The 24,980-nt window shown below is 38.2% G+C and overlaps 1 protein-coding gene across 5 annotated transcripts in view; it reads right to left on the reverse strand.

Annotated features, from left to right (window-relative positions):
- Window positions 1-24,980, reverse strand: part of sobp (sine oculis binding protein homolog) — a 99,048-nt gene that overhangs the window by 21,077 nt on the left and 52,991 nt on the right. For 3 of the 5 annotated variants that reach the window (XM_012962643.3, XM_031901460.1, NM_001103208.1), the window contains exon 5: window positions 14,289-14,384. In XM_012962643.3, coding sequence (XP_012818097.1) covers window positions 14,289-14,384 — 96 coding nt within the window. Of the gene's footprint in view, window positions 1-10,582; window positions 10,641-14,288; window positions 14,385-24,980 lie in introns of all 5 variants that reach the window. The other 2 variants (XM_012962644.3, XM_031901461.1) reach the window with 1 other exon arrangement.

Raw genomic sequence — 24,980 nt, forward strand, 5'->3', positions numbered from 1 at the left:
GAGTATGGCACACACAGGCAGGGTAGGGAAGGCAGAGTATGGCACACACAGGCAGGGTAGGGAAGGCAGAGTATGGCAGGTTTTTGCTGTACTACAACCATTAATATGGGTATGGTCATGTGATAACATGGGTGTGGTTTCAAGTGGGTGCGGTTTCAAAAAGGGGAGTGGTCAAAACTGGCTTCCATTATCGGCCCTCCACCACGTAGGTCGGAAAAATTCCGGCCCTCGGTACAACAGAAGTTGGACAGCACTGATGTAGAGCATGTGTTACATGCAACCCTCTTTCTTAAGATGGGCCTTCGCTAAATGGAAGAAACCTGGATAGGAGCTGAGGGTGTAGTTGAACTACAACTTGCTGAAAGTCTGGGCAGGGAAACACACCTTTCAGCCAATACCCTTTTGGAGATAGTCTGGGTAGTATCTGCTCCTTCAGGTTGATAACCTCTAGCATATGAGTCCTCCGGTGAGTAGGGATCAGGGTTATTCTAGCCCTACACTGAGGCAACATTGCCGGATAGGAGAAATACTCCTGGATCTAATCTCTCCTTGATGGGGCTATTAAGACTGCCCTTGCTTGCTAGAGCTGACTTTCCTGGAAAGTCCTATTAAACAATCCGCTGTGCTGGCTAATTCCTCGTTCACGGGGCCCTGTCCCCCAAGTGGATGTTATCACTTCTGGGGCCTACTGTCTGCTCCCAGACTCAATGGAGTGTTGCTTGGAAGGCAGACTTCAGCCAAAGAGGAAGTCACACCCTCCTGCTAGACACTATATCAGTCTGCAGGGGGTGTGAACAACCTAACTAGACCAATAGGGACAGTGGTTCTAAACTGTGACCTGAGTACAGAGGGCTTCGCCCAATAACAGTAAAGGTGTGAAGCGGTAGGTATAAAGCCATAGGGAGCTTAACCCTATGGGTCCCTACAAATTTTTGGAAAATGCAGATGTAGATCACACAAGAATGGGGGCTGGGTTCTATAATTTATCATGCTAAGCTTAGCCATGGCAACTGTATTAAAGGGAAGCATAACTAGGCAAGGGTATAAGCCATCCCCTCTTTGGCAATTTGAAAATGCAGCATTCAAAAAAAGGTATAAAAAAGTATAGTTTTGGGGTGAAACTGTTATACAGCAGTCTGACTCCTAAATATGTTTTGTTTTTACAGGATTCTTAAGCATAACCTATCAAATACAGGCCTTCCAGTCCCTCCCCTAGTGTGCTATTCTCAGGCTCATATCACACACAGTAAAATATTAGTAACTGTTGAGCAAAAGGAATATAGGAATAAGAAATATAATTTTAAAAAGAAATGGAGATTCTTCCCAAATGAAGAAAGAAAACATCTCAAAAGGTGGTAAAGGAATGCATTTATACAAGCTTTAAGAACAAGGACAGCAAGATGGCAATTGGCAACATAAAATAATGGAGTTGGTTTGAATAATGCGCAAAATAAAGCAGGACTATGTGTATCGCAATGTAAGAATTCAGTACACATTAAAAAAACATTTATATATATATATCTTTTTTTAAAAGATACACTTTAGCACCTTGTATTGCACAGCAACAAATTTCAAATTCCTTTTGTACATTTTACTTCTATAAAAAGCATTATAATGTTTCTGTCAGCCTATGTTGCTTTCAAACTAAAACAAGCAGTTTTTGGAAACAAATATATTATTCTCTCAATCTGTACATAGATATTTATATACAGTATGTGTCCATGTAAAATCTTGTTATTGTTCCACGTTATATCCAACACACATATAATTAATGACCAAGAAAATGTTGATGGCAATTTCTCATTTAAACTGAAGTGTACTTTTTGCCTTGGGCATAGCTCGGAGTCAATGCCACTCCAGCAGGGACCAATTCCCACTAAAATACCCATGTTTCCTTTTAATCCTTGAAAACTAAATGTACATTCCACATAGTCTGTACTTAAAACTGCAGCTAAAGGGTAATTTCAAGTTAAAAATTAACTCAATGGACACTGCTTAGTAATTGGACTAAAATAATCCAATCTAACTTTTTATAATCCCTAGGGGAGAGCACTGGAGAATATGCTGACACAGTGCTGTCCAACTTCTACGGTGCCGAGGGCCGGAATTTCTCTAGCATACATGGTGGAGGGCCGCTAATGGAAGCCAGTTTTGACCACTCCCCTTTTTGAAACCACACCCACTTCAAACCACACCTATTTTATCACAATGGTGGTAGCACAGCAAAATCCCAAATGCTTGGTCCTTACTGTGGGGATATCAACCATCATTCATATGTGAAAGAATTATGTCATATTAAGATATACCCTTAAATTCCATATGCCTCCTCCTCCCCTGTGGATAGCAGAGCAACCCCCAGTACATAATTACACACCTTAGGGATCATTTAATGGCTATTTCCAACTGCTAACAAACTCCCACAACAAACCCCTGCCAGGTTCACCTCCCACAAGCAGCATAGGGCTGCCATACTCTGCCTGTCCTACCCTGCCTGTGTGTGCCATACTCTGCCTGTCCTACCCTGCCTGTGTGTGCCATACTCTGCCTGTCCTACCCTGCCTGTGTGTGCCATACTCTGCCTTCCCTATGCTGCCTCTGTGTGCCATACTCTGCCTGCCCTACCCTGCCTGTGTGTGCCATACTCTGCCTGTCCTACCCTGCCTGTGTGTGCCATACTCTGCCTTCCCTATGCTGCCTCTGTGTGCCATACTCTGCCTGCCCTACCCTGCCTGTGTGTGCCATACTCTGCCTGCCCTACCCTGCCTGTGTGTGCCATACTCTGCCTGCCCTACCCTGACTGTGTGTGCCATACTCTGCCTGCCCTACCCTTCCTGTGTGTGCCATACCCTCCCTGACCCTATGCTGCCTGTGTGTGCCATACTCTACCTGCCCTATGCTGGCTGTATGTGCCATACTCTGCCTACAGTACCTATGTCTGAGGTGTGAAGAAGTGAACAATGGGAGTGATTACAGTCTGAGCCTGAGGTGTGAACACTGCAGGGGGTGAACAATGCAGGTATTAAAAGGTGTGAAAAACACAGGGGATTACAATTTTAAACAATACAGAGGGATTACAGCCTGAATCTGAGGTGAGAACCATGCAGGGGGGCAGTTAATCACAGTACTGATACCATTTAATGCTTACTCAAAGGTAATCCATCAAAGCAGCCAGACAGGTGGGGGGCCACACAGAGGGGGGTCGCGGGCCGCATGCGGCCCGCGGGCCGCCAGTTGGACAGCACTGTGCTGACACATTAAAAATGTATTGAAAGGGACACTAACAAGTTATACTTTATCTCGTCTTGTCCACAGGATCTGATACAATGGGGATGACATTTTCTTTTTTTAAATCCATTTTCTCAGGGGTACATCTGTCTTACATTTATCTGCTGTGGGAAAAAATTGTGTCCTGGGGATGACAGCATCATGACAAATCTAAACTTGTCAGTTTCCTTTTTTAAAGGGGCAGTACACACCTATATATACATTTGTTCAACATGATAAATTGGACTTTTGTTGTAAATCCGTTTTTCCTATTCCTTTAAATAAATCTATATTTTTCTAATTTTTTCTATTAGAAAACACAGAGATCATTGTTTTCTTTGTAACTGTATTTCCTTCACCCCTCTCCCGCTGCTGTAGTGAAGAAAGTGTGTTTAATTAGAGATAATGAAATCTGCATAAACAAACCCCTCCCTCCTGCAAGCTGCAGCCTGTGTCAGGATTTCAGACACAAAGCATTTTATCATACAGAGGGTTTATCAATGGACTGGTAATTTGATTAACTGTATTTTCCTCCACCAACATTTGCTAGGAAGAACCACACGGAGCTGGAAAGTGAAACTGTCATTTTGGTGCAAAAAAAACAAAAAACCTGAGACATTTTTAATTAAAAAATCAATTAAATAGTTTAATTATTATTAGTTTAATAATACATAGCTGCATAATTTCACCGTATTTTAATGATCAATATTTTGTCTGTGGAAAACACAGAGTGCATTACTGTCTTTTTTCTTTTGATCCTACTTGGGTTTGGACCCAGAGCCGTGTGGAGAACAAAGTTTTTCTAGGCTTCTTTAAAAGCAGACATTCTCTAACCTAATGTATCTCTTATTCATATTAGCTCATATCACCTAAAATAAACCAGCTCCCTACAGGTGTGTAATATTTTGCATTTTGATGGGCCTCAAAATACAGGCATGCTAAGGTTATTATTACATACTGTTCAGCTATAACTGATTCATTAAACACAAATGTAAACAGATGCTAGGTCAGGGCTTTTTCTGCTTTTTAAAATGAAATAGTATGACTTCCATCTAACAAGTTAGCCTGCTTCCTAACAGTAAGGCACAGTTTAGGCAGATAAAGTGTATGGCAGTAAGTTTTCCACATCCACAATGAGATTAAGAACACAGCCATACCAGTTAAAGACAATTAAATGTATCCTATTTTCTTTAATTCTGATTATCAGCACATTTAAATGGAAGGCAACTAGGGATGCGCCAAATCCAGAATTCAGTTCGGTATTCGGACAATATTCGGCCTTTTCTAGCAGAATTCAGTCGAATCCATGGTCCTGGCTGAACCAAATCCAAAAACTCATGTGTCTTTTTGTCACGTAAACATGGAAGTTGAAATTTTTTTGCCACACACTGCACGCGACAATATTTGGATGCACGGCAAATGGTTCCGCCAATGGTGAAACGCGGAAATTCACCACGAATCCATGCCTGGCCCATCAATAGAAATAACCCTTTTCGTTTCCAGCACCTGCCTTTTTATTCAGGGGAGGAACTTGCATCAGTAGTCCCACCCTTTTAATATAGCACTAACTATTTGATTCAGTCTAAGTCTGAGTTTAAACCAAGAGGGACATTCACCCTGAGTTCAGGATACAATCCTAGAATGAACTCTTGGAACATTGTTGGGATTTAATATATTTTGTCATCTTGTGCATAAACATTTGACACTATACAAATTGAGTTTGCAAGTTGTAGAATATGTTCCATTCAGTTTTGTTTCCAAATTAGTGCTTTGCTGTTGCATCATAAATACCCCCAATAATCTGTTGGAAATTTTAGTAAGTTTACAAAGAACATTTAAAAAATAAAACTGCAACAGTTTTTAACAGCACAGTTAAATGCAGCTCCAAATGCACAGCGGAGAAGCTAATAAAGTAGCATATTTTAACAAACGATTTAAGGGGGATTGTAATAAAAACCGCACATGCTGTGTAAAATGACATTTTTGCGAATATAATACTGTTAACTATACATTTATTACATTACGAATGTTTAACACCTGCTTGAAGATAGCCGTTAAGAAGTTTTATTCCATTCACTGTGCTCATGCACAAACTAAAAAATTTGCACTCACAAAACACAACACAAACTTCTGTCGCAAGAAATTAAGTAACTGTTTATTTTTGTCGCACAAATGCAAAATTTGTTGCAAAGCGACATTTTGGACCCATTGCAACCATTTTTTCTGTTAGAGATACATGTTACAATCTGAGGGTTCTGTAAGATGCCATAGGCAGTCACTATTTATTGGGCTGGCGGGGGCTGTTTAGGTCTCTGTGTACTTGAAATGCCAGGGCACATTTTGCCTCCCTGTCCAGACATTTACCTACTTGCCATTTTAACCATGATTTCATATGACTGTTTGGATCCCCTAAAAAAGGTTAAGAAACCCTGCTCTAAATTAAATGGCAGAATCACTTTTTTGATCCAAATATTGATTTAGAACTAGATATGTACCTTGTCTTAATGACTGTCTCCTAATGTAGGAGGCAATTTTACTGTATTTGGGGGGGGGGCATGCAAACCAACTTTAACAAGTATAGGGACCCATTTTGGGGCCCTAACCTATAACGTAAGAATCACAGGACTGATTATCACACTGGGGTTAGTTGATATCTCTGCCATCTGCCTCTGCCACTTCTGGTGACATCCACTCCTTGGGCCAAATGACAGATCAGTGCTTTTCACTAGGCATAAAACTAATTATCAGCAAATGGTGTCTAAACAATTAGTGTAATGGCAAAACCAATTATTGCCCACAAACAGAAGAATAATTCTATGGCTCAGACAAATGAAATGGTTTTCTGCAACTAAATATCTATTTAGCTTGAATCATGTAGTTTAATGTCAAATGATTTTGAAAGCAATAAAATATGATGACTGCTAAGTTACAAAGGGACGATAATGCTATTGTGATTTGTATTCACTAGCATGGCAGAATAGAAAGCAAGAGAATACAATATAAATATATATATATATATATAGAAAAGACTGTTTCCTAAAATATCAGCATGAGTTCTGGCACTATAGGGAGTTCCCCAGACTACCGCTGTGGATCCCCTCTATCCATCCTGGCAGCTGCCTCAGAGCACATACATTCTGAGAGGCAGAGGCTGTTTTTCTTGCAATAAACAAGACAGCAAAATAACCAGCCAAACCCCGAAGCTAAGAAAGCACTTTGTTTCCTCTTCGCTTGAAATCTTGCTTGACAGGCCATTAGTACAAGTTCTCTGAATTGTACCAGGGAGAGCCTCTATGGATTTAATAGACCTCCAAGGAAAAACTGAATCAAGTTTTTAGCCCTACTTATATTTCAGAACCATACTCCTTTCCTTGTGAAAGTCAGGAAAGCAAAATATGCATGCAACTAAACATTAATTAAACTATGGGCCAATACATAGGGGTCCTAATTAGGGGCAATTGCCCTAGGCTCCACAAGTACTGGTGTCCTGCATTAGAAGCAGCTGTAGGTTGAAAAATGTATGCACAGAAGGGCAACCTGGCATCAGTGACACATTACGTCAGTGTTTCCAACATGTTATGGGCAAATCCCACCACCCACCAAACATCCAAAGCCTGTTACATTTCAGTTGAAGGGCCATAGGTCATTAAATATTTCCCAGTCATCACTACAAAAATCCCTGTTTTATTTCTTCAATGACAGGGTCTCCTTATGAGGCCCAAACATATATATATATATATATATATATATATATATAAAACCCTCTTTTCTTAAAGGACATGTAAAACCTACATTTTCCTACTATGTATATAAGTTGGGCATATCACCCTCACCCAAACCACACCATTTCTACCAAATATATCCCATTAGTTCACCAGCACCATCACATTTTCGTAAAACAAATAGCAGCTTTCACCCAGCTGCCATTCTCCCTCTGACCTCATCAGCGACATATACATCTGCAAACAGAACAAGGCGGCTGTAAATGCAGGCTCACACAGAGAATTTACTATGATAAAAAGTTAATTGTGCCCTGTAACATATTTCTCCAGTGCACAGCTAGAGCTGAGTTCCTATGGAAATCACCAATACCATCTCTTCATTGACTGCTACAATGGAGGGTGTGTTTAGAAACCTTCAGTTGAGAAGAACTGAGCATGCCCAATATCCAACAGCCAAAGTAAATTCTTAAAGGAGGGGGCTGAGTGGGTTAGAGGAGAAGAAGGAATCCTAAGGGGATGCTGCTGCTGCCTTACTATTAAACTTTTAACAATTAATGTGGCAGGTATTTAAAGATTTAAAAGAGAGTGTTCACTGTTTCAGGTTTTTTTGTAGGGTGATCTATATGTCCTTTAAAAACAGAAAAAAACTGCTTTGATGGTGGCATTAAACCACAAGTATAAAAGATTTTGTATCAACCTTTTGTGCGTACTATGGGTGTGCAGAGGGTTTACAAAATATGATTAAGCCAACATTTCATCTGCAAAACAGTTACAGGGGTTTAAAACTCCAAAGGCAGTTGTAAACTTGCCAAGCACTTTCGAGAAAACATATAGGTTATAGTCTGGATAAGATTAATGTTGCAACCCTTCTGTCCTAATCCATGGGGTAAAGTAAAAGAAGTGTTAATGTTTTCCCCATGTCTGGTAATCCAGAGCAAACAAGCAGCAAATTTAATTTACTAGTCACCTGCTTAAATTCAGGTTGTCAGGTTGCTATCAGTTACTAGACTTTGGGCCTGAACTGGCTGTAGATTCTGGAAAATGCCAGGGGAACTGCTGTTATATGCGATAGACAGTCGCTTATTGGGCTTGTGGGGGGCTGTTTGGGCCTCTGTGTGCTTGAAATGCTAGGGCCTATTTTGAATTCCACTCTCGGTCTGCCAGACTTGCTGTAAACTTACTGCCCTTACCCCTAGTAATTGCAATTATTAAATATATATTTCTAAATGGACCAACATACCCAGTGTATTACTGTTTGAAATATTCTAATCTGTTTAACAAGACAATTATTTAACAAATATCATTTTGATCTCAGGGTGCTTGCAGGTTAGAGTTAAGATCAGTATATGTTGTGGTAGCCATAATTTTAAAGAAAAGTCTGAGGACACCCAGGGAGGAGTGGCCATATAGCATTTAGAATAAAAAATGCTATAGGTCACACCAACTATTTCACCACTCCCCTTTTAAACCACATCCACTAAATGTCATAGCCCGAATTAAATGAAAATCGGTTTGTGTATATTTTATCCAGAGAGGTTAAAATGATCTCAATTTAATTTACAGTCCCTATATGGTATCTTTATATTGTACCTGGGAGACATTTAGTGATCTGCCTGACATTGCCTACCTATCCTATTGCCTACTGCTTCCCACGCAATCCAGCAGGAAGAATCCCTAATAAAATGAGGTAAAAAGAGGAGAAAAAAATATAAGTGAAAACAAATTTGACCTTACAAATTTGGCCCTTTAGTAATATCTAGGTCAGTAAATAAGCATTTACTTCAAATCTCACCTTAAAGGAACAGTAACACCAAAAAATGAAAGAGCTTTAAAGTAATAAAAATATAATGTACTGTTGCCCTGCACTGGTAAAACTGGTGTGTTTGCTACAGTAACACTACTATAATTTATATAATAAGCTGATGTGTAGCCATGGGGGTAGCCATTCAAGCTGGAAAAAAGGAGAAAAGGCACAGGTTACATAGCAGATAACAGATAAGTTCTGTAGAATACAATAGTGGTTTATCTGTTATCTGCTATGTGCCTGTGCCTTTTCTCCTTTGAATGGCTGCCTCCATGGCTACACAGCAGCTTTTTTATATAAATTATAGTAGACTTTCTGAAGTAAACACACAACTTTTACCAGTGCAGGGCAGCAGCACATTATATTTTAGTTACATAGTTACATAGGGTTGAAAAAAGACCATTGTCCATCAAGTTCAACCCATCCGAGTAAACCCAGCACACAACCTATACTAACCAATCTATACACTCACATACATAAACTATATATATACAACCAGTAATACTAACTGTAGATATTAGTATCACAATAGCCCTGGATATTCTGCTTGTTCAAAAACTCATCCAGGCCCCTCTTAAAGGCATTAACAGAGTCTGCCATTACCACATCACTAGGAAGGGCATTCCACAACCTCACTGCCCTCACCGTGAAAAACCCCCTACGCTGCTTCAAATGGAAGCTCTGTTCCTCTAATCTATAGGGGTGACCTCTGGTGCGCTGATTGTTTTTATGGGAAAAAAGAACATCCCCCAACTGCCTATAATCCCCTCTAATGTACTTGTACAGAGTAATCATGTCCCTTCGCAAGCGCCTCTTTTCCAGAGAAAACAACCCCAACCTCGACAGTCTAACCTCATAGCTTAAATCTTCCATCCCCTTTACCAGTTTGGTTGCACGTCTCTGCACTCTCTCCAGCTCATTAATATCCTTCTTAAGGACTGGAGCCCAAAACTGCACTGCATACTCAAGGTGAGGCCTTACCAGGGACCTATAAAGCGGCAAAAATATGTTCTCATCCCTTGAGTCAATGCCCTTTTTTATACAAGACAGCACTTTATTTGCTGTAGTAGCCACAGAATGACACTGTTACTTTTATATACTTTCATTTTTTGGTGTTACTGTTTCTTTAAGAGCTCTTTAGATGTTGCCCTGTTATCTAAAGTATTGGCTACCCATAGGGTAGCAACTTTGAAAGTTTGAAACCAGTGATCTAGGCAACTATTTCTACCATGTTGTAGTTCCATAACCTGAATATTTAGATCATGGGCGGTAAACATAGAGGACCACATCCGGCCCATAGGTTTTTACCAGGACGACCCTATTTTTTCTTTTCATTCAAAACCTTTCTACATTTTGTGCTGTGACAGAAGCCACTGGGCTGTGGTATATACTGCCTTCTATAGAGCTAAGCATAAGAAATACAGGCATATGCATATGTATGTATATGCATACATATGTATGTGAGTGTATAGATTGGTTAGTATAGGTTGTGTGCTGGGTTTACTCGGATGGGTTGAACTTGATGGACAATGGTCTTTTTTCAACCCTATGTAACTATGTAACTATGTAACTATGTAATATGAAATTTAAAGGGACAATATGAACCTGTATTTATTATGTGTTTAATAAATAGGGCTTGTAGTGGGCAAACTATGTGTAAATTAAAATATTTTTTCTTGCACTCAAATGTGCATAACAGTAAAAATGAAACCACTTTAGTTTATGCTGAGTCCTACCTCCTTTTATCTTCAGAATAAGAGTGGGAGGATGAGAATATATATAATCAACTTACCCTTCCTAGTTGAACTCCTTGTAAAATAATGCTTCTGTAAGCCTGACACTGACAGGAACTGGAGAAGAGAGGGGTTTGTTAATACAAAGCTCATTATATTATTTTACACTAACTCTGCTGCCTCCAGGGGGTGGAGAAGGAGGTAGTAAGGGTAAAAACAAAACAACAATCCATTCATTTTTTTAGAAAAAATAATAATAAGATAATATATTGCTATCTTAAATGAAATAATAGGCAGACGACATACAAGCCCTATTTATTTGTCCTATTTTGAATGTGCAAATTAAAAAAACTTTTTAGTAATTGTCCCTTTAAGATGTCCTACTTGGCCACTCCTGTACAAGTTGGCTTCCTATTGGTCCATGTATGGGGCTTATATGATGGTATCTTAGACTGATATGTGTTGAAGGCTGAACAATCAGATCAGCCTGATTTGAGACATCACATTTCCTTAGGACTTGGAATTTCAGCTGCTACTATAGATGTTGTACATGTCAGATATGTAATCTATTAGGCTGGTGAAAATTATAGTGTATAGTGTAGGAAGGAAACTTCTTTCCTCTAAAACATAAAGGTAATGTAGAACTCACTACTAAGAGCTAAATTGTAAAAGCAATATATGCTGGTTGGTTTTTTAATCCACTCATATTTCTTTTTGCTCTGAATTTCTTATTACCACTGAAACATATCCTGAATAAGTCTTATTGTACTTTTTTAAATGGAAAAATACATGCATGAAAGTTCTTCTGCTATTAAACAGCATTTATGACACTGACATCCATTCTATATAAATAGGTTATGATGCCCAGAAATTACTATTGCAGTAACCTTTGTAATCTGAGTTTATTCGTTAGTATAAAAACACAGAATTCATAATGACTGTGTAGTCAAATTTTAAATCTACGTAGAAGAACCACAATTTTCATTATGATAAAGTGGAAAAGTATTGAAATATATAACCGTAACTGTTACAAAGATGAACATTTTATGTGAGTTTCCTCTCCTGGAAAAAGAAACTTTCTAAGCACAATCAATAAAAATCAAAACATATCAAATACATCAAACATAAAAAGCCTCAACATCTGTCTCTCATGCAGGAGTCAGAGTCTAATAATTTAGTGGAGGGACTCCCTTTAACTAGAACAGGGGTGGGCAAACTTTTTGGCTCACGGGCCACATTTACTTACCCCCGGGCCAGACCGGCCCAGGGCGGGCAGGGCCAGGCCAGCGTTACGCCCCCTTAGTCTGTTTAATTCCGGCCCGCCAATGACACCAAGTCTCGCGTGATGAGACTTGGCGTCGTTGGCGGGCCGGATTAAAAAGGCCAAGGGGCCGGATGTGGCCTGCGGGCCGTAGTTTGCCCACCCCTGAACTAGAAGATACATTAGAGCTGACTGCTTGAAAACTACTCCAACACAGATGCAGAGTTTTTGTCAAATACATCTTTTAAAAAAAGAAAGGCCCCAGTTATGTATCTGACCTAATTATCCATCAAAATCTCACTCTGAATCCTGCATGGAGACTAATTGCTGAAAGGGGTATAATGTAGAGTACTTATTTCAGAAATGAAACGGAATTATTGATTATATTTATAAAGTTTCTTATTTACATGAGATGAAGCTCATATTAATTATTTTGTCATGATAGTTCCCCTTTAACAGTAAATTATAACAATCTTCCCCTTATAATAACAGCACTGTATTTTTGATAAGTGGGGGAGTAATGTAGGCACTCCCCTCTAGCCCCCTAACTTGAGCATCATTCAGACTTGCAATTAAGGAACACCTGTGGGTGCAGACCACAACAGAATCCTCTACCTCCTGCCTGCTCTATGGCAGGTGATAGGATGCTGTTACTACACTGCTGATGTTTTTATCCACCACGAGGTACATAGCTCAGCCAGACCCACAGAAGTGCTCTATGAATGAGCTCTAATGGGCATGCTTTTGGGCACCTTAGTGTTAAGTAAATTACCCCTTTAAATCAGTGGCGCTATCCTTTACCTCAGCAGTGCATACCATTGGGGCAAAGGTTAGGCCATAAAACCACATAAATCCCCCTGGATATATGTGCTGCTGACTGAGGGAGGCCTGACCTAGCTCAACACTACACCAAAACTGTGAAGAAGTGTGGCAATTTGAACAGCCAGTTCTCAGCCAAAAAGTCTTATGGCTCTGACTGGTGAAGCATGATTATATAATGCCCACTTAAAGCATGCCAACTTAATGTAAGCACAAATAATTGGGCTCATTTACTATTCTTGTTGCAGTGCCAGATGCTAAAATGAGTGCTGAATTGCAGACAATAAATATCATACATAAATCACTTGCACAGGCAGAGCTCTACGGTGTGAGGGGGCACCATACCTACCAGCTGTCTTGAGTAGGTGGTAAATAAAGAAACCTTTTTTTGCACTGTGGCCAGACTCTTTATACTTTGCATCATTAAAATAGTGCACAACGCAATCCATCCATGTTAGTGGATATCTCCAAAATGCATTAAATGCAGCAATATGCATAAAACATATGTACTGTAAGTTACAAACCTGCACAAATGTACAGTATGTGCTTCCAGTATCTGAAACAACAATTTGTGCAGGATTACAGCACCTGCAGTATAGCTGGAATTCTGGGAGAGTGTAGAAAACATGTCAGGCTTCAGCAATATTATGAATACCTCATTACTTTAGATTTGGCTGTATACCAAACTGAACCTGAATCCTAATTTGCATATACGCAAGGTAATAATGTGACAGAAAGTCACAATTTTAAGGATTCTGATTCAGTTTGGGCAAAAGCATGGATTCAGCCAATTCCTGCTGAAAAGGCCAAATGTTGGGCGGATCCCAAACCAAATCTTGGATTCGTTGCATCCCTAAAATCAACCCTAAGTTACAAATAGTTACTCTTATTTGCCTAATTATCTTTTTTACCTCTAGAATATCCTGCTAAATAAAGATTTCACTGATTTCCTTGAAAAAGGTCATAATGTGGACAAAAAGTCAGATAAAATTTTAAAAAAACAATATATATACAGTATATAATATATTATACACATAGATTTACTGCATATGACAGATGGATGGGATGGAACTAAGAATTTTCAAACAACTTGATAAGTAAACATTAAAAGTAAGCAAAATGATGCAAAATATGCAATGGTGCTATATTTTTGCCTTTAATAAATCTAAGATCCAAACAAAAAAAATACATGGTGCAATATATTTGTGCTAATAAAAATAATAGCTTCTAAAGGGCCACAATACCTGATTTTTTATTTTCCTTTTCTATGTGTCTAGTTTAAATATTAAAAGGTGACTGTACAATTATTTTCCACTTGGTTTTTCTTAAATGTGTAGGTGTTGCTACCTTAGTTTGCATGAAGATTAGTTCAGGTCACAACTTTCTATAAAGCCTCACACAGCTCTCTCTTAGTGTCCTGTAATGCATTTACAAAAAGCCGTAAGGGACATGGCCTTAAAATCCAAGGGGTATGGTGTAATGTACTTGCAAAAGCATAATTAAGAGTATGGTGGCCCTTTATTTAATAAAGATGTTTAATATGTCTAAAAATTATGTATGTCATAAATATATTATACAAAGCAATATAAGTGCATACAGTACTAGAATATCAATATAAAGAAGTGCAGACATTTACACTGTGCTAAAGTAACAATCTCGACTTGGTTAAATACTGTTATTCTTACAAGTAGTTCGCAGTTATTCTTGAAGGCAAGTCTCGGAGTTTCCTTAGCATAGTGCTGCTGGGGAAAATTTTCACCATGTCCATCTTCATCTCTAGCCTGAAGGGAAATATAATGGCCTATTTAGGGACTTCAAAATAATAGAGCTACAATCATAACATTTGCAAACAGATAAATGTAAGATACAAAAATATAACTATATATACAGCATACGCACATTAACATATATACTGCTACAGCTATATCCTTGTTGTATATAAATGTACATATAAAGAGGCATGGGACCTGCTATCCAGAATGCTTGGGAACAGGGGTTTTCCGAATAAGGGATCTTTTTCGTTATTTGGATCTCCATACCTTAAGTCTACTAAAAATTATTTAAGCGTTAATTAAACCCAATAGTAATGTTTTGCCTCCAATAAGGAAGAGTTGGGATTAAGTACAAGATACTGTTCTATTATCACAAATAAAAAGGAAATCATGTTAAAATGTGAATAATTAGAACAAAATGAGGTCTGTGGAAGATGGCCTTTCCGTAAATCAAATCTTTATGGATAACAGGTTTCCGAATCCATTACCTGTACCTGTACGGATCCTATACCTGTTCTCCATTTTGTTAACACTGATTTATTATCAAAGCCGTTCTTTTTTCCAAAATTTATATTTTGTCTTAAAATACATACATTATAAAATATCTTTGCCATTAAGAGACCTACTGATAAACATTCAAACTAGCAAAAAGTGTCAAAATGTATTATTTAAATGTATTATTTCCCTATAAATATAAAATATCTTATTGACTATTTACAAAAATATTTATTGACTATTAAAAATTCACAAATTTGAACTTTGATAAATAAACCTGTGTGTTTACTGGTAGATTTTTCAATTATATCTCCTATATACTCTTCTTGCCCAAATACTCATGAACATAGTTACATAGTTACATAGTTACATAGTTACATAGGGTTGAAAAAAGACCTGTGTCCATCAAGTTCAACCCATCCAAGTAAACCCAGCACACCTAACCCACACCTACCAATCTATACTCACATACATAAACTATAAATACAACCACTAGTACTAACTGTAGATATTAGTATCACAATAGCCTTGGATATTCTGATTGATCAAGAACTCATCCAGGCCCCTCTTAAAGGCATTAACAGAATCTGCCATTACCACATCACTAGGAAGGGCATTCCATAACCTCACTGCCCTCACCGTGAAAAACCACCTACGCTGCTTCAAATGGAAGCTCCGTTCCTCTAATCTAAAGGGGTGACCTCTGGTGCGTTGATTGTTTTTATGGGAAAAAAGAACATCCCCCAACTTCCTATAATCCCCTCTAATGTACTTGTACAGAGTAATCATGTCCCCTCGCAAGCGCCTCTTTTCCAGAGAAAACAACCCCAACCTCGACAGTCTCACCTCATAGTTTAAATCTTCCATCCCCTTAACCAGTTTAGTTGCACGTCTCTGCACTCTCTCCAGCTCATTAATATCCTTCTTAAGGACTGGAGCCCAAAACTGCACTGCATACTCAAGGTGAGGCCTTACCAGGGACCTATAAAGGGGCAAAATTATGTTCTCATCCCTTGAGTCAATGCCCTTTTTTATACAAGACAGCACTTTATTTGCTTTAGTAGCCACAGAATGACACTGCCTGGAATTAGACAACTTGTTATCAACAAAAACCCCTAGATCCTTCTCCATTAAGGATACCCCCAACACACTACCATTCAGTAGATAGTTTGCGTTTATATTATTTCTACCAAAGTGCATAACTTTGCACTTATCAACATTGAACCTCATTTTCCAGTTTGCTGCCCAGTTATCTAATTTTGTCAAATCGCTCTGCAAAGCGGCAGCATCCTGCATGGAACTTATAGTTTTGCACAATTTAGTGTCATCAGCAAAAATAGAAACAATACTGTCTATGCCCACCTCCAGGTCATTAATAAACAAGTTAAACAGCAAAGGCCCAAGGACTGACCCCTGCGGTACTCCACTAACCACACTGGTCCAATTAGAAAATGTTCCATTTACAACCACTCTTTGTACTCTATCCTTCAGCCAGTTCTCTATCCAATTACAAATATTATGTTCTAGGCCAATATTCCTTAATTTGATCATTAACCTTCTGTGAGGTACTGTATCAAACGCTTTAGCAAAGTCCAAGTAGATGACATCAACTGCCATTCCAGCATCAAGGTTCCTACTCACCTCCTCATAAAAGGCAACTAAATTAGTCTGGCAAGATCTGTTACGCATAAAACCATGCTGGCACAAACTAATAGTATTGTGAACTGCAATGTATTCAAGTACCCTATCCCTTATTACCCCTTCCAAAAGTTTTCCTACTACTGATGTCAGACTAACAGGCCTATAGTTTTCAGGCTGAGAACGGGATCCCTTTTTAAATAACGGCACCACATTAGCAATCCGCCAGTCTCTTGGCACCATGCCAGACCTCAATGAATCCTGAAAAATTAAGTGAAGAGGTTTGGCAATCACAGCGCTCAGCTCATTTAATACCCTGGGATGAATCCCATCCGGCCCTGGACCTTTGTTTACCTTTACATGTTCAAGTCTCTTTTGAATTTCCTCCCGAGTGACCCATGCGTCAGTAGCTAAATTACTAGCACTGGGCATATTACAAGGGAAGCCTTCATTATCTGGCTCCTCAGATGTATAGACAGATGAAAAATAAGAGTTCAAAATTTCAGCTGGGAAAAGATTGATTAACAATGACAAAAGGTTTATATGCTTTTTTTGTGAAATGCTTTGTTCTATAAAGAAAATCTTTTTTATATCTACCGCTTTTATCTAAGAAAAGATTTTATTTTTTTTTGTTTTCATGCAATTACAAATATAAAAATAACTGTCTTTTCTGAATGAAAAATATATTTTCCATCTGCAGAAACATTTCAAGACACTAATTACAAAGCTAGACGGCATGTCTTTTTTTCTTGATTTTGTCAGTAAATTGAGGCTACTGTCTTGTGCAGTACCTTACAATCCTAAGATTAGAAATAAAGCAAGAAGAACTCTTCTCTGATGTGTGCACGTAACTCCTTTTTTATTGGAATGATGTATTTCACGTGCATGTTATTTTGATCTACAATGTTAATTTAAAAAGCTGCAATTTAAATGGAGGCATTAAGTAGGCCCATTAGCAGCATTGCTTGGATGGAATATGTTTTTCCCCTAATCTGCATTACTTTGTGCTTCAGAATGAGAGACTAAAAAGAAATAGGTGAGAGGAGTGTTGGTAGCTTGCTCATTAAAACATTAATTTCCTTGACATTTGCACTCTCTTCTGCTCTTTGCTCATCTCTCTCTCTGAGTTTCTTTCTGTGCCTCCTGAAAATCACAGCTGAGCCGTCTAAAGCCCATATGGCTTGCATATAATTATATAGCTTCCTTTTTATACTGCATTAAAACGATGACTTTCTGAAATGTAGCCAACTAATTTAAATAAACAAGAGGAGACTTAGCTTAAAGGAAAAGGAATGCAAAGTAGAAAACTGGTGCTGCTTCTCTGCAATGTGCTGGTATCAGCCAATCCAATATTATATGCATAGTATGGCATTCCTTTTGTCACAAACAAATTATTCTTGTAGCACCAATGCATTTTTAATATACACCTTACAGTGACATATAAAAGTGTTGATTGGTCCATTAACATTGGTACAGATAACTAGAATCCTATAATACCTGTACAGAATAGGTTAATTATACTTCCTTCCCCCTATTCACCTCAACACCATGTGCACTGGTATAGATAAAATATATTAGATATGACTCACTATTGTACTCAAGTAAAAATAAATGTTTGTGGGAAAAAAGACACGACTGTGGTATTAAATTATATACAGTGGTGTGAAAAACTATTTGCCCCCTTCCTGATTTCTTATTCTTTTGCATGTTTGTCACACTTAAATGTTTCTGCTCATCAAAAACCGTTAACTATTAGTCAAAGATAACATAATTGAACATAAAATGCAGTTTTTAAATGAAGGTTTACGTTATTAAGGGAGAAAAAAAACTCCAAATCTACATGGCCCTGTGTGAAAAAGTGATTGCCTCCCTTGTTAAAAAATAACTTAACTGTGGTTTATCAATTTCAATTTTCAATTTCAATATCAATTTCTGTAGTCACCCCCAGGCCTGATTACTGCCACACCTGTTTCAATCAAGAAATCACTTAAATAGGAGCTACCTGACACAGAGAAGTAGACCAAAAGCACCTCAAAAGCTAGACATCATGCCAAGATCCAAAGAAATTGAGGAACAAATGAGAACAAAAGTAATTGAGATCTATCAGTCTGGTAAAGGTTATAAAGCCATTTCTAAAGCTTTGGGACTCCAGCGAACCACAGTGAGAGCCATTATCCACAAATGGCAAAACCATGGAACAGTGGTGAACCTTCCCAGGAGTGGCCGGCCGACCAAAATTACCCCAAGAGCGCAGAGACAACTCATCCGAGAGGCCACAAAAGACCCCAGGACAACATCTAAAGAACTGCAGGCCTCACTTGCCTCAATTAAGGTCAGTGTTCACGACTCCACCATAAGAAAGAGACTGGGCAAAAACGGCCTGCATGGCAGATTTCCAAGGCACAAACCACTTTGAAGCAAAAAGAACATTATGGCTCGTCTCAATTTTGCTAAAAAACATCTCAATGATTGCCAAGACTTTTGGGAAAATATCTTGTGGACCGACGAGACAAAAGTTGAACTTTTTGGAAGGTGCGTGTCCCGTTACATCTGGTGTAAAAGTAACACAGCATTTCAGAAAAAGAACATCATACCAACAGTAAAATATGGTGGCGGTAGTGTGATGGTCTGGGGTTGTTTTGCTGCTTCAGGACCTGGAAGGCTTGCTGTGATAGATGGAACCATGAATTCTACTGTCTACCAAAAAATCCTGAAGGAGAATGTCCGGCCATCTGTTCGTCAACTCAAGCTGAAGCGATCTTGGGTGCTGCAGCAGGACAATGACCCAAAACAAACCAGCAAATCCACCTCTGAATGGCTGAAGAAAAACAAAATGAAGACTTTGGAGTGGCCTAGTCAAAGTCCTGACCTGAATCCTATTGAGATGTTGTGGCATGACCTTAAAAAGGCGGTTCATGCTAGAAAACCCTCAAATAAAGCTGAATTACAACAATTCTGCAAAGATGAGTGGGCCAAAATTCCTCCAGAGCGCTGTAAAAGACTCGTCGCAAGTTATCGCAAACGCTTGATTGCAGTTATTGCTGCTAAGGGTGGCCCAACCAGTTATTAGGTTCAGGGGGCAATTACTTTTTCACACAGGGCCATGTAGGTTTGGATTTTTTTTCTCCCTAAATAATAAAAACCCTCATTTAAAAACTGCATTTTGTGTTTACTTGTGTTATCTTTGACTAATAGTTAAATGTGTTTGATGATCAGAAACATTTTGTGTGACAAACATGCAAAAGAATAAGAAATCAGGAAGGGGGCAAATAGTTTTTCACACCACTGTATATATGTGGACCCCCTAAATATCTGTTGTAATCTCTAATTTAAACAAACAACTTGGTTTTATATGCCATCATTATATTATATTCATTGTATGGCATATAATATAAAAGTGTTCATTGGTACATTAACATTGGTACATTACAAGAAAAGCATCCCAAAAGGTAACCAGAATCTTATAATACCTGTACAGTATGGAAAGTTTATCCTCCCTTCTCCCTGTTCACCTCAGCATTATGTGCACTGGTATAAATGATATATACAGGTATAGGATCTGTTATCCAGAATGCTCGGGACCTGGGGTGTTCCAGATAAGTGATCTTTCCGTGGTTTGGATCTCCATGCTTTAAGTTTACTAAAAAATCATTTAAACATAATAAACCCTGTAGGATTGTTTAGACTCCAATAAGGTTTAATTTTATCTTAGTTTGGAGCAAGTACAAGGTACTGTTTTATTATTACAGAGAAAAAGGAAATAATTTCTGAAAATTAGAATCATTTGTTTAAAATGGAGTCTATGGGAGATGGCCCTTCCGAAATTCGGAACTTTCTGTATAACGGGTTTCCGGATAACGGATCCCATCCCTGTATTAGATATGCCTCACTATTGTGTTCAAGTAAAATAAATGTTTTGGGGGAAAAGACCCCAAGATATCAATTTCCATCCCTGATTTAAACAGACAATTTGGTTTTATGTGCAATTGTGTATTTGCCAAATGTTTAAATGCACGGATAACAATAACTGTTTCAGTTATGATCAGCATTATTATCCTTAATGAAAGATGATGGAAGCTTAGAAGCAAGTTTGTGAGATGTATTACAAAGCTAAAAGACTGGAGGCCTATGGAGAGAGGACACTAGAAAGAATTATATTGACCATTAGAATTGAAGTCCATTTGTTTCTGAAATACACCTAGTTTTTCACGCTTAGAAATATTAAAATGTGCCTGTACTTTTTGAACACATAAACAAAAGCATTTCTCAAATGCATTTTTTCTTCTATTACATCAACTATACAGACTCTTGAGACTGGAATACTGTAAATAATAAGTGCACACTCTCGCCTGGGAGTTCACATTACCAGAAACCCACACAACTATAGGGCTAAAAATAATCACATAGCAATAAAGTAAACAAAAGTGAAAACACACACCTAGGGGCTGATTTACTAACCCACGAATCCGACCCGAATTGGAAAAGTTCCGACTTGAAAACGAACATTTTGCGACTTTTTCGTATGTTTTGCGATTTTTTCGGATTCTGTACGAATTTTTCGGATCCAATACGATTTTTGCGTAAAAACGCGAGTTTTTCGTATCCATTACGAAAGTTGCGTAAAAAGTTGCGCATTTTGCGTAGCGTTAAAACTTACGCGAAAAATGCGCAACTTACGCGAAATACGCGAAAAGTTGCGCATTTTTCGCGTAAGTTTTAACGCTACGCAAAATGCGCAACTTTTTACGCAACTTTCGTAATGGATAGGAAAACTCGCGTTTTTACGCAAAAATCGTATTGGATCCGAAAAATTCGTAAAGAATCCGAAAAAATCGCAAAACATACGAAAAAATCGCAAAGTACCGATCATTACGAAAAAAACGCAATCGGACTCCATTCGACCCGTTCGTGGGTAAGTAAATCAGCCCCCTAGGGTAAACCACCCTTTTCAATTGCAGGTAGCATTTATCTGTTGAAGATGGTCCTACTACCTAAAATTCAATATGTCATAATGCACTGCACTATATTTTTCTACAAAACTTTTTCCAGGATCTTTACATGCCTTAGCTTGGGAACTTGACCCAGATTATTGGTCCTCTTGAATCTCAACTTCTATTATAACTCAATACAAATTACACAATACAATACAAATTGTGTAAGTAGCCTATCTGGTTTTTATAGTGAGCCTAGTGAAGAAAGAATGGGCATATCTGGGTGAATACAATGAAATAAATGTATCATCATCTCCTTGTAAATTATAACTAGCTGAATCTCTTTTGTCACCAAATAAAACATTAAGGCATAAAACAAAAACTCACTAAATATAAGCTCTACGGTATGCTTTTAGGTCCCCATGGGTTGAGGGGAGAGGGGCATTGACATAGTTTGGAAAATCTAAACTATATATATATATGGCTGTACAGCTAAACTAAATATGAGCCATGTCTTCTAAATACTTGGACCAAAGATGATTTTTTTCAGATCACCCAATTTTTGAGTGGCCAATTTCAATACATATGTAATATATTTTATAGGTATGGAATCCCTATCTGGAAACCAGGTATCCAGAAAGCACAAATTACTGAAAGCCCATCTTCCAAAGAGTCCATTTTAAGCAAATGGTTCTCATTTCCTATTGTTTTTATTTAGTTGATTTTTTTTGCAGACTTCAGGTATGGGGATCCCTGATTTGGAAAAACCCAGGTCCCAAGAAATCCAGATAAGTATAATAGATAATAGAATACCTGTATATAAATTGGCTTTTGATCACAGTCTTTTGTGTAGTATTTGTCCAAATCTAAATAGATTGTGTCCAACAGTCAGCTATAATCAGAAATAATTCCATCCAGTCTCGTTTCAGAAACAGTTAACAGTCTAATGAACTCCTTATACCTCTGAAACTAGTAACTTATCAGGGAGATAAATCTTTTTATGCCTGTAGCCACTGCAGTGTCTTCTCTCATCTAGCTTGCAACAGTCAATATCCAATTAAAAAGCAAAACTATAATTGATGGAGGGGATAACGAGACACTGCAAACGATGAATTGCATTAATAGCTATCCATGCTGTGCATGCACTTAATCAGTCTGCCACCCAGAAAGAACGGATTATTAACTCTTCTTACACCAGGAAGTATTGTACAACATTTGCTGCAAATCAACAGACTTTGGCAGATTTCCCTTATGCTTTCTACTTATAATCTATTAGCTTGCTCTTGGCAGTTCTGGCAAGTGAATCCAGCGTGTGGTAAAAAAGCAAAGGCTTTCCATCTCCGAGGTCTGTATACACATTCTGTGTTATCACCAAGTGCAGCTGTCATCTGCAGACACGCACACAATGATAAAAGCTACTCTACAGCAGCAAGCCATGAAGCGGAACAATAAAATGATTTTCCAAAATGAAGGAAGGTTAGACAATGAGTACTATATATATATATAGAGAGAGAGAGACAAAGTACTGCACACGCTGGGACTTAATATACACAAAAAAGTTTTACTACAAAAAATCTGTATTTATATATATATATATATATATATATATATATTGGATTTGTTGCCTGTGTCTGTGTTGTATGTGCTGGGGCTTCCTTGCTTCTAATTCAAATGTTTGCATTGTTCTGATGTACCTTATATTCTTTTGGTATATCTATTCCTGTCAGATATTCTGAATTTTGTATTTGTGGAATGTTAAATTGTTCAGTACACCACTGTAATTAAACATAAAATGGAGCGAACATGCTGGAATATGTATATAGTAACAGGAAAATGCTCTAATAATTCCAAATTCCTTTGTGTCTTGTCCTTTCTTCCTACCTTTGTCTGAGCTCTTCATTGTGTCTGAAAAAAAGGGTTCAAGGCAAAAGGAACCTGATGTGCATTCAAAGCTTTTGCAGAGTAATTATTGTTGGCACAGAGGACTGAGTTCAATCAATACGAAGCCTTTGGAGGTGTCAGTACAAGTCACAAACACTATAACAATCCTCTGTTCAGCATTAATAGGTTTTAAAGGGGTTTGAATTATGCTATAAAGTCCAGGTTTTCAATGCTCCATCTAAGGGATCCTGTTAAAGAGCCACACACTATTTTGATTTATTTTAATTATATTTCTCAATTATATTTTCGTCCCCTAGTTTCTATGAAGTTGTTTCTTGTTTTAGCTTTTCCTTGTCTGCCTTTTTCACCCAGACTGGCTAACCACAAACATTCTTATCACTTCCATAGGCTCTCCTATCATGTTATTATTCCCTTACTGGTGTCCACAAGGGGGCATGTTGAAGCAGTCTGGGGGGGATAATGTGCAGTTTCATTAATGGCTCGGACAAACATCTAGGCTTTCTCATAGCCTTTATGGAGAGGTACTATAAAACTATACTAACATAGGTATGTCTAGTACTGATAAAATGCATTCAGTCTATGCATACACACAAAGAAACGTATCTATATCAGAATCATCCCACTGTATTTCTTCTGTTTTGTTGTGGAATAGCGGAAAAACATACATGCTTCGGCAAACAATCCTTTTCCCTCATGCTGCGCTAGCAATGAGTTAACAGGCCACAGTAAGATTAATTGCCTTCATTTCATGTAAATTGTTTCCAAACCATGGTGCAAGGGAAGTATCCACATCTGTGTAGCCAATGGATTTTGCAGCAGTTCCAAAAGCAGAATGGCAGATTATCAGTCCATGCTTGCCTCTAGCATGTAATGCATTTTGTTATGATACCAGATTTTTGTTCTTATTGAAGCATCTGTGCTTCTGTGTTGCCAGGTGTGTGTGTCCATTTTGATGACAAGCCAGGCCTAGTTAAGCCTAGCGGCTGATGTCTGGAGTGTTGCTTTAGAGCAGCAGAACATATTCCAGTCTGCTATCAATTGTTGGCCTCTGTAGATAACAGCGATTTATATGGCACTGTGCAGCTACAATCGGGTATTTAACAAAGCTGCTGTGACAGTACCTTGCCAACTACAGTTCAGTACTCAATGGGAACGGTTAAAAACAGAATACAAAACTATATGGCAGTACAAAGGGAAGTAAAAGCAAGCTCTGTAAATGTTTTATAGGCAATTGGAACCCTGCTGCCTCATGACAAAGAAATCTAGCTCTTGAACTAGATTGGGCAGTTCGCTTCCAGAGAATAAGCTGCATGATCATATACATCCATTTATATGGTGCTCCATTATTCATATGCATTTATAACTATCACACAGAAATTCTTCTCAAAAACATAACATTTTAATTCACAAGCCTGGGGAGTTTAGTGCAGGCTTCGGAAATATGAGGGCTCATTACTATACGCAAGTGCAACTGCAAAGCACTAAAATAGATGCAAAATTGAGCACACGTTGGCACTATTTACTAAGCTACTTGTGCCCACACATGCTGCAAGCAACTTAGAGTGAGCACCAATGCACCCAGTGTTCTGATGAACTGTGTACCACAGTGCTGTAGAACATGTTGGCGCTTTATAAATAA

Source organism: Xenopus tropicalis, chromosome 5, assembly GCF_000004195.4.
Source record: "Xenopus tropicalis strain Nigerian chromosome 5, UCB_Xtro_10.0, whole genome shotgun sequence".
NCBI lineage: Eukaryota > Metazoa > Chordata > Amphibia > Anura > Pipidae > Xenopus > Xenopus tropicalis.